General features: G+C 39.9%; 1 protein-coding gene across 1 annotated transcript in view; it reads left to right on the top strand.

The window, feature by feature from the left end:
* Nucleotides 1-393: 393 nt before the first annotated feature.
* The window catches only part of LOC134871361 (protoheme IX farnesyltransferase, mitochondrial), a 34,409-nt gene continuing 24,151 nt past the window's right edge, over nucleotides 394-10,651 (top strand). The window contains 4 exon segments of the mRNA XM_063894118.1: nucleotides 394-527; nucleotides 1,462-1,604; nucleotides 1,705-2,101; nucleotides 3,753-3,877. Of these exon segments, the coding sequence (XP_063750188.1) occupies nucleotides 497-527; nucleotides 1,462-1,604; nucleotides 1,705-2,101; nucleotides 3,753-3,877 (696 nt within the window). The 5' untranslated portion in view covers nucleotides 394-496.

Raw genomic sequence — 10,651 nt, 5'->3', positions numbered from 1 at the left:
CAATAAACAGCGGCAAGTATATGGAATAACTACAGTATAAAGAACACTTCAGTTGGCTATTCCTGCTTCAGAATAAGTGGAATATCATCAAAATGCATCTTTATATATAAGTCTGTGACATTACACATATTATATTTTCTTAGGGAAAAATGTGTTTTTTCTTGGCTATTGTATGTCTTTAAAATTATTTTAATGAAATCTACTAATGTATTATTCATTATTTTTTAAGCAGTACACGTATCTTAATTTTACAAAAGTGTATATTATTAACACACAGTCTTAAAAAATGATTAATTTACATATTATTATCATTTTAATGGTTCTTTTTTGAATAGTTTTCTGCCTGTTGAAAGTGCATATGCAGCGCAGAACGTACAGCACGCGACTGTTGACGTTTCGTTCCCCGGAAGTGTTTCTCTTTATCCAACGAGGTCATAATGGCGACTCGGTGCATGTGAAAGGGTCGAAACAAGAGCCGGCTTAATGAGAGAAGAACATGTATAAAACGCCATGTTGCAGACTGTCAGGTAACACAAGAGGCAATGTGATATTTCGGTTTACATACAGCTGAATTTCGAAGTTATATTAGTTTGCGTCTGCTGAAGGCAACCTTTGAAACTAGGGCGGAAGCAAAATGCTAACTAGCACCTAGCTATCCGGATAGCACCTAAGATGTTTGGCAACATGCTAACAGTGACCTTAAATAGAAGTCAACTGTATCTGTACACCTGCATTTGCTAATGACTGACTGGCTTGATAACGACAACATTTCGGCTATTTTATATTCAAAAGTGAAAAGCTAAGGTACATAGCAATATTGATGTTATAACCTAACGATATGATAAGAAACATGGTGTATTTATCCTGTATTATTAGCTGTATCTATACTTATGAAGTCACAATCGGAAGAGTAGAGCTTTATTGATACTGAATTGATCAAATCTGACAGACAGAAACTGGGTATAATGCACTGTAGTCGTTTTTTTTGTTGGTATGATCATTCTCTGATTTACACAGTTTTGTGTGCTGCTTATAGTTAAAGTCGTATACATTATTTTTGTCTTTCTGTATCCAGTGTTTGTATTCTTACCATGCACTACCTTTACTTGATTTGATACTGTACATGCATATTTATAATGTTACCCAACCTAGATTAGTCAGTTATTTGTTTACATACATTTTTATGATTCATAATGTTTTAATATATTTTATACTTATGGATTTGCACCTTATTTGCATTCTATTGTTATCTGGGACTTGTATGTTTTGACCCTTTCCACTCTTCGTTGCAATCGCTGCTAGGCAGTTCCCTTAACCTCTCTCCAAAAGTTTTATCTTACTTACTTGGATCTGTGTTTTTGTCTTGTTTCTTTGTTTATGTGCGTTGGTTTTATTGAGTTAAACTAATCAGCACTATTTATTTTAGTGACTAAACATTGAATTTCACTTACCTTTTTTTAGGTTTGGTTGGTCTAAGCGTGAAACGGAAGTTAGTCCTAAATGTTCCTCAATGTAACCAGACTGCTCGCAACCTCATTCAGCTGCACAGAAGGGATCCATCAAACTGGCTGACATATCAGCACCTGATCTTCCTGAAACGCCAGGTATTTTGCACTGGACACAATATATAATTAGAATTTTCTTTACCATTTATCTGAATATATTATCCCATACAGCATCTTGTGCATTTGGTTTTCCTTTCAGTATGTAACAAAGAACAACAGTGAGCTTCACCAACGTGCCATCCTGAAACACACCCCCGCCCTGACCCTAGTGGATGAGCAGGATGACACCATTGAAAGACAGGTGCAGAGAATACCAACTATTGATCCTGTGGACAGACATACTGTGTCACAGCCAGAGGATGTCAACAGTGAAGCACAGCCTGGGATATCCACGCTGAAGCCCATCACAGAAGATGCAGCAGAACAGAGAGATTCTGTGTCCATTACAGTTGGGATGTCACATGAGACTCCCCATGTCCAGGTGGAGACGGATCAAGCAAAGGAGGCACGTCTAGACAGGCAGTGGAGGCAGATGAAGGTCAATGTGGCTGACTTGCCTGATGTCTACGCCAAGCTAGCCAAAATCAAACTCACAGGTAAATGATCTTATAAAAGGAACTGTTTACATTTGGAGGCTGATGCAAGCAATAACCCGAAATGCATCGAGTTCTTCATTACTACATATACAGACAAACCTTCTTATTTATCATGTACAGATTAAAACTGTGCGACAGGGTTTATTCTTTGTAATAACAAGTACAGGATGTGCTGGGAATCGCACACTAATTCACTGCATACTATATACTCAATCAGATTGTACTGCATATTTAAGTAGCAATTAAGTATTCCATTACCATCACTGTAATAAACTCATGCGGTACAGATTATCTGCATTACATCACAACCACTGTCCAAGCTACCATTCATGACCTATTTTTGAATCACCCTTCCAACTCAATATAATATTTTCCAATGGCTAATTATGAAATCATGTGCCTCAGGTTCCGTCATTAAACAGTCTGAAAGCTGCAGTGCATTCTGGGGCAGTTATGTGTAGTCTAGTAAGATACTCATACTGAGTAATTCTTGTTTATGTATCCAGAGATGTCTTTATAACTCAAACCACATGCAGTTGGACCACACTTCCAACTCCATTTTACATGACACCTACTATCAATAGCATATTAGTGTGCGATATTTGGAGAGACCTTTGTTGTCCGAGGCTTTGGGCATCGTCACTGGAGAGGAGACCTGCAACACATGGGACATCTGTCACGCAGTGGTTTAAGGATCATCAGATCAGGGGACAAGGGAAGCACAGCTTCAATCCCACCTCGACCGCCACTGCAGTCAACTGATGTTGTATCCTTTGGCAAGACACTTCTCCCTAAACGGCTCCTGTTGGTATTGAATCAGAAATCCTTTATTAGTTCCACAGTGGGGAAATTTACATTTGTTACAGCAAAAGTGGCATACCAGGTAAAAAAAGTCATGCAATAAGTAAGGGATAGTGTGCAGCGAGGCGGTCATTATGGGGAAAAGAACACCCGACAGGCTGATCAGGGGAAAAAATCCTCTGTTCCACGGCGCACCAACAGCTGAAACTGCAACAACAGCTTTACGGCAGCACTGATACTTCCTGTCTGTCTTCTGGTGATTTATCTGACGTCCAGCGCTCCTTCTTGTAATATCTTTTCCTTTCTCTTTCATGATCCTCCTTAACAACGGTAAATAAGTCTTTTATAGAGCGTTCTTTACTACTGGATTAACAACGTGTAACATGTTCTGAATTGACCAATCAGAATTGAGTATTCAACTAAGCCATGTAATAACACGGAATTAGCTAACATTGCCCTCAGTATTCAATGTATTACATGGATAATATATGCATAGAGATGCACTTCATGCTCAGTAAACAACCTGATTTTGAAATAAACTGAGAAATATGCTTCTTTCAATTGAGTTTTGCTGGGAACAAACAGATAAATAGTACATTTTATGGATATATCAGGGTAGTGTTGTTTATTTAATTGAGTGCTTGCTATTGTGTTGTAGGGGTTGCACGCAGTCAATAGTTCAAAACGACTTAACTTGCACTAAAACAGATGATATTCTGCTAGCTTCTCCTGTTTATATATAATTAGGCTCCTACAAAAACAAAGCATAGCACTGTGTTCTTTTTTTACTTTAGGAAGTAATCCTGCTTTTTACTGCTGGTTTAATTTGCTGCTTGCTCTGTGTTTTCAGCGCTGGTGGTGACGAGTGCAGCGGCCGGCTTCGCAATGGCTCCAGTGCCATTTGACCCTCTCCTCTTCTTCGTGTCTTCTCTGGGAATAGGCCTCGCCTCTTGCACTGCCAACTCAATAAACCAGGTCAGTTACCATCCGAAAGAGGTCACACAAGGCCATGCATGTTTATTTCGGTATACAAGTGTTTGTTTTGTTTTGGCTCTTTGCACACCAGGGGTAGACCTGAAAACAACACAGGTCCTTGATAACGTGTTGAATATCACTTACTTTTCACAGTTTGACTTTGAAGTTTAATAAAGGGCTCTTACACACACTGTCATGGATAAGTTTCAGAAGGATGGGACCTACTGCAGGAGTATCTAATAAACTGGTAATAGTGTACACAATAAAACAAAAGCGTGCCTTGGGTAATTGTTTCAAGAATCACAGTAAATAGTACAGATGTTTCTGCTCAATAATCTGTTTATTTTTAAAGCACCAATTTCCTTTTCGGAAGAAAGTAATGGAGAATTGTCTCAGAGCTGGCAAGATATCTGATGCTCTTTATAATGTGTAATCGATTTTTTTTGACATGTTATACAAACAAGAAAAGTGCTTGTTGACAGACACACATGTGCAGTGTTCCTCATAGTAATGCCTCTGTTCTGGAAAACCAGCACCAGCACATCCCCCTTTTTGACCCGTTTTACATTCCTCTTGTGCTACGCATCCTTAAAATGCATCGAGCAGACTGTAATGCTATTATTATTTCCTCGCTGAAAGCTTTTTTTCGAAGCTATAAACAAAGGTGAGCTAGTGTGCAGAGACACTTAGAATGCCTGGAATAAGTAGAGCCGAGGGTTGACGTTGTAGATAGGAATTTGCTCCGTGACTCAGGAATATTAGTATAATGGGCGACCTCTCGCTCAGCCTTGGATTGAACTCTTCTTAATAGTGTTTCAGTCTATAATTTAGCAAGGGCCTTTATTACACTGCAGGTTCCTGCCCTTAGGGCCCAAGCCCCGCCTCCCCCTTACCCTCAACGGCAACTGCGGCAGCAGCTACTAAATGCCTAAGCAAGTCTTAGTTTAGTAGTGACACTGATCACCATGGATTCTGTAACACAACTACAATCTGACACCCCCTGCTACTGGAGTTTGGATATGAATGTGCAAATGTTTACAGAGTTCAGTTTTTGTTTCACCCTGAATAGTGTCAATCAGGCTGTCGCTCGGGTTAAAGTTGTTTTGTTTCTTCGGTGGCCTGAACCAGAGCCGCGCTCCAACTCCTCTGTGCTCCTCTACCTCCCACTGAGCAGGTGTGTAAATACCCTTCAGGTATTTGAAAAATGTTCCCCTCTCCTCATGCTGCCTCGTAGACTCCAACTCTAAGACATTGAGAGCGCTGAGTGATGTAAGAGGGGGCTGCCTCTGACCGGACCCTGGGTGTCCCTTTATCTGCGGGCCCACGCTCACATCAGTACTGTCAGTCTTCATTTTCTCCAGCCAGAGGTTAGGATACGACACAGCTTCGTATTTCATTGGAACATTGTTGTTTGCCTTTCAGTGCCTCTCTCTCGGCCTCCTTCCGGTCAGGTTCAGTTTCAAACCTACAGTGAAGGTGAATTTTAGAGCCCAAATTCTAGTTGCAAATTAGATAAGGAAATGCTTACTCAGGGCGCCTATCAATTTGGAAATCAACAGTTTCTATCTTCTCCAGGCCTTTTGTAAAAGCCACATTTTTTTAAAGTCAGTTTTATCAATTTAATTTGAAGCGGAATTTGGATAAATAAAACAAATCTCGCAGGCTTTAATTGTTGTTTTCACCTTCTTGCTGTGTCACATTTCCAGTTCTATTTTAAATAATAATATGTCTTTATTTATACAACCTGAATGCTCCAGTAATAATTCTTTAGTAGGAAGTCATGAAAAGTTAATGTGTTTGTATAAATGTCAAAGGGTCTACATGAGAAGGTTATGGATGGCAAACACTTTACTTCATTTTTGCAATATGTGTAAAAAAAAAAAAGATCTCTCTTCAACAATTGTGTTAGCACAAATGGCCTTGTGTATGCATTAGCCAGACATTCATCAGTGCCTATTCTGTTTGAGGCCGAGAACTCCTACTTTTTGTGTGCCTACCCTGGTACGATTCACTCAGCTTCCTTATCCCTGATTCTATAGGGACATTTAGCGTGTCATGAGACTCTTAATTGCCAAGACTAGGAGATGGGATTATTGTTTCAGAGATATAAGCCACCTGTCTTTCAGTGCGGCCGACTTTGAAGCATGTTAGTCATGCGAGGGCACATTTGAATTTTATTTGAAGGTGTTTACGGTTAGGATGAACATCATTAGGAAAGTAAACTTACTTGTATTTGGTAGTGTCTCCATTTGCTTGTCTGGTATGAAAAGTATGTGCCTTTTGTACATACGAAGCAGTGGTTATTGGTGTTTTGTATTGTAGTCATTTTCAGCAGTGTAATTATACACACAGAGGCCCAGGGGATGTCATGTGTGACAGATAATTGCCACTGTGGTGGCACTTTGCAATGGGTTAACACACTCTGTCGGCTCTTGTGTCAAAGACACACCCTCACCTGTGTGTAACAGTTATCATGACTTTGGTTATCTGTTTGTTTTTCATCATCCTGAAAAGAAAAAGTAGAATGGAGAAGACAAACATCATCCCTATGGATCCGCTGCCAAGGGTTTTTTAATTAATTTTCTTTGCATTCCCTTTCATCTTATAAAACTAGGCCTTCACCATTAGCGTGGTTAGTTGTGATCAAAGCTGTATGTTTGTTTTAATGAAATATACACCAGCTTGATAATCAAAGTACAGAAAGACCCTCCTGAAAAACACGTCCTTTGGATTCTACTGCTCCGGTCTCCTATCCCTTAATTCCCGGGCATCTAAAGAGGCAGAGGACACTGCACGTATGTGACCACACAACTGCCAAATTACCTTGAGGGTGGAAGAAAAACAGATTAAGGGAGAGGAAAATGCTTTGGCTTATGGAAGTGACAGTCGAGACCATCTGTGGAGCTGTCAAAAGCCAAGGCTGCTCTTTGTCCCACTGGAAAGTTCCCGTAGGGCAAACAGAAATGTTGTGGTTTCCCTTTAAAAATGTAACTCTATTTAGGAAACTGACGGAAGGGTGTAAGCACTTGGAGGCACGTAACAATGGCATTTCACCGTCTCGAGTTTCGTACCACAGACAAAATACTTAATGCTGTCATGTCTGTCCAACAATCACAGACGAGTCAGCTCCAGCACACCGGGATGTAATTATCTGAGCTTCCAGTTCAAGTATCTCTCATGGGTTGGCAATTATAAACTTTTCCTGCCATGTTTTTGTTTTGCTTACAACTCTTGTGCTTGGACTGCCTGTGAGGGTGCTCAAAATACTAAGACTGTAGAAGGGCTTCAATTTATAATCTTATTTATTATGAATCAATCTGCGGATTGTTATCTAGATTATTTGGATAATCGTTTTGTCTATAAAATGTCAGAAAAATAATTCTATCCTAGTTTTTATAAGTTCAAAGACATTCAGTTTAATTATATAAAACAGAAAAGCAGGAAACTTCCAAATCTGAGATGTTGAAAACAGCATTTTCAGATATTTTTCTAATAAAATGATGAAAGATTCTAAAAATATAACTTGCATATTTCTGTCGATCAAGAAATCCATTAGTGATCTATTTCTTTTGACTCGACCTACTCTGAGAGAAAACAGCTCAACGGTCTCAAAGTATTACCAAAGGTTTTGCTACTGTGTTCCTTCTGTTACTGCTGGATAGAATCCCGGCTAGTTTTAATGTAAAAAACTGCTGATCGGGTCTTCGCGACCCACACCACGCCTCCGCAGGTGTTCCAGCCGTCATCACCTCCCAGTCTGGCCACTACTTCAGCTAATTGGATAATTGAGCCAGACCAGAGTTTCTGGCTTGAGCCTAAAAGACTAAAAGACCTCAGGGAAGTCTCAGGTCCCCAGAAATGTAAACAAGACCTGATACTGCCTTTTGCTGTCAAACACAAACAGCTCGCTTGTTTTGACAGCGGCTTTAGTGTAAGTCACACCAAGTCAGCGCGCGTGTGTTTGTTTTGATGAAAATCCAAGACGGCTCGTTTTGTGGCTGCCTAGTGTCACCGCTTCATTCGTGACCGTGACACTGAGTCTTCTTTTGTGTCTGTGTCTCTCCTGTGGTGAGCTGTCTGAGGCTGGCACGCATAAGCTAGCCCCCAGCCTATCCACTCCACGCCCTTCTCTCTCTGTCCTGTGCAGGCATGCATTATTTACCCTCCTGCATGCCGCCTCCTGCGCGCGTCTTGGTCAGCTCCTCGGTGTATAGGTGCACGACTGAACATAGAGATGGAAATGTGTTTTAATGAACTCATTCAACCTTTTTAAAAGATGAATGTATCAAGATAAAATGTTTGGTTCTCTAAACTCAGTTGTTTGTTGGGAGCATGGTAGGAGAATAACCACTTTTTGCAGTACACCAAAGCTCTATAAAAACATTTTATTCATGATTTCTGAATTATGTAAAATATTTTACTCGGAATCATGGAACAGGTCTAAATTTGCCAGGACTAAGATAATAATCGTCTCTTTAGACACAATGCAAAGCCATCATATAATGCCACGGTATCTAATGGAACATCATGCCTTATACTACCCTGTTCAAGTTCCTCACAACCTAATGATACCACAGCATACTATTTCAAGGACATGCTTTTACAAAGCTGGCTGACACATTTGGAGGTCAGATTGGTGAGCTGACACCTGAAATGTGATGTTAATTGAGCCTGGAAATTCCCTCCTGTTGTTTTAATGGCTGTCAGAGTTAATGAGATGGCGACATGCTAACCCAAGTCTGTTTTTGTGCCACAATTCTTTCTGCACATTAAACAAGCTGCAGTACTCTATTTTGTATCCCTGTTACGGCTACATTGTGGGCAACAACATTGTTTTGATATCAGCAGAAGCCGAGCTAGTCGAAGTTGTCCGTTGTTTGTTGGTATTAATGTGTCCCTTCATGGGAGGATAGTTTTGGGTGAGAAAGTACAGTTTTTTAAGGGGACTTTATTTCAACAATATCAAATGGATATTAGAAAGGGAATTATGACCTCTCTAAAACCTTTGTCCACTTCTGTCGATAAAAAGTATGAACTATCGAGGGTACTTCTTGAGGGAGGTAAAGCACATGTAGTGTAAAACATGAATCTGTTTTTTGGTTTAATTAGGTGAAATCAAGAAAGGAAAAATGTGTTTTTATAATGCAGTCAGAAAGTGTTAGGACGATCACAAATGTTTTATAGTTTTTGGTCTTTAGACGTCGACATCTGCAGCTAATATCATTTGAAATAAGAAAAGACTCATTAATAACCCTAAAGCTGACTGTCAGCTTTTGTTTTAAACCATTTACATTCATATAAAATGAACAATGTTTGAATTATAGCTCATTTTTACACAGTTTCTTTAGTATCCACGAAGTAATCAAACATCAACTTAAAAAAACTCAACTTTTTAAAACCCCTTCTTGTAGAATGATCAATGCAATTATAACATCCCTGAAATGATTGTGATGTCATACATGTTATCAACAAATGGCCAAGATTCGAGTATAGATAATAAAAGTATAACACCAATCACATATTTCTTTAAATCCGATATTAAGACCGATATGTGTTTTGACTGATTTGGACAGACTCCAGATGTACATATTCGTCCATCAGCAGCGCAGTAGGTGGTAGCAGTCCCCCTCAGGCTGGGTTGGCGGCAGAATTGCTGCGCCCCAACAGTCAAGGCTGCCACACCAATTTTCCAGGATGGGGCTCCTCTCATTGTAGTTTAAGGCACCTCACATAACATGGTACCTCTTTAGAGGATCATTAGTTGTAACAAGACCTCATAGCTTCTAAAACCCCAGCAACCATTGTGCCCTTCGAAGAAAATGAAACCCTTCCACCACTGGATTTGTGTCTGTTCCCTGCTGGGAAGTAGCGACAGAAGATATGCTTTCAAACGGTTGCTACAGAATACCTCCAGCATGATGACATTGCCATCCTTTTTTAGGCAATTTATTTTCATTCTTCTTGAGAATTACCCCCCCCAACATTCTCATACCAGAGTCTATTTGATGAGTTGCATTGGATACCTTCAAAACAAACCCTTTATTGTGGGTGTAGCCTACTGTGTTTGTTTTTCTTGTGTGGAAAGCTTCAAAGGTATCATGAGACAGATGAAGTTGTAAAAGTATCAGTGCTTGTCATATTAGTTCTGCTGGCTATGTACAGTAATTGATTGTTCGAAAATGCGTTTGTCTTTCAAAGGATTATGTTTTGGCCGTTTTTTTTCAAGGACGCTTTCTAGAGTTAACGGTCAAACTCATCAGAGGCTTAGCCAAATCGGCAATTAAACAAAAAAGAGGTCCCTTCCTTAGCGCAGATGCTGCTCTTAAGATCTTGTTTTCCGACAGCTTACTTAAAACAAAAGAGCAAGCTGAACTTTGACATGGATAGTTTAGAGTTTTTTTGTTTTGAGTGGCCTCCTCCAAGCTGTTGGTTCTGCCTGGGAGAAGGAATGGAAATTCCTTTTTTAATTGCCTTAGCAAGATGGCACGAAGGGGACACGATGGGTGTCTCTGTGCTGGATTAAAATGAATATTTAACTAGACAGTCCTGTTTAATAGTTAATTTCTTTAAAGGCTTTTGTCTTTGTCAACCATGGGGTGCCAATCCATTTCAAACTGTACAAATGGTTCTCTTTCAGCGTCCGACAGCAGACAGATGCTTTCCTCTGATAGTCATGAAGGGTAAATCCATCTATTGTATACCCCCAAGATAAAGCCTGAGGGAGCAGATACTGTTGCCAGGCAAAGTGTTAGTTAAGCATAGATAAAAAGATAT

This window comes from Eleginops maclovinus, chromosome 10 (genome assembly GCF_036324505.1).
Source record: "Eleginops maclovinus isolate JMC-PN-2008 ecotype Puerto Natales chromosome 10, JC_Emac_rtc_rv5, whole genome shotgun sequence".
Taxonomy (NCBI): domain Eukaryota; kingdom Metazoa; phylum Chordata; class Actinopteri; order Perciformes; family Eleginopidae; genus Eleginops; species Eleginops maclovinus.
This window is presented reverse-complemented; position numbering and strand designations above follow the sequence as displayed.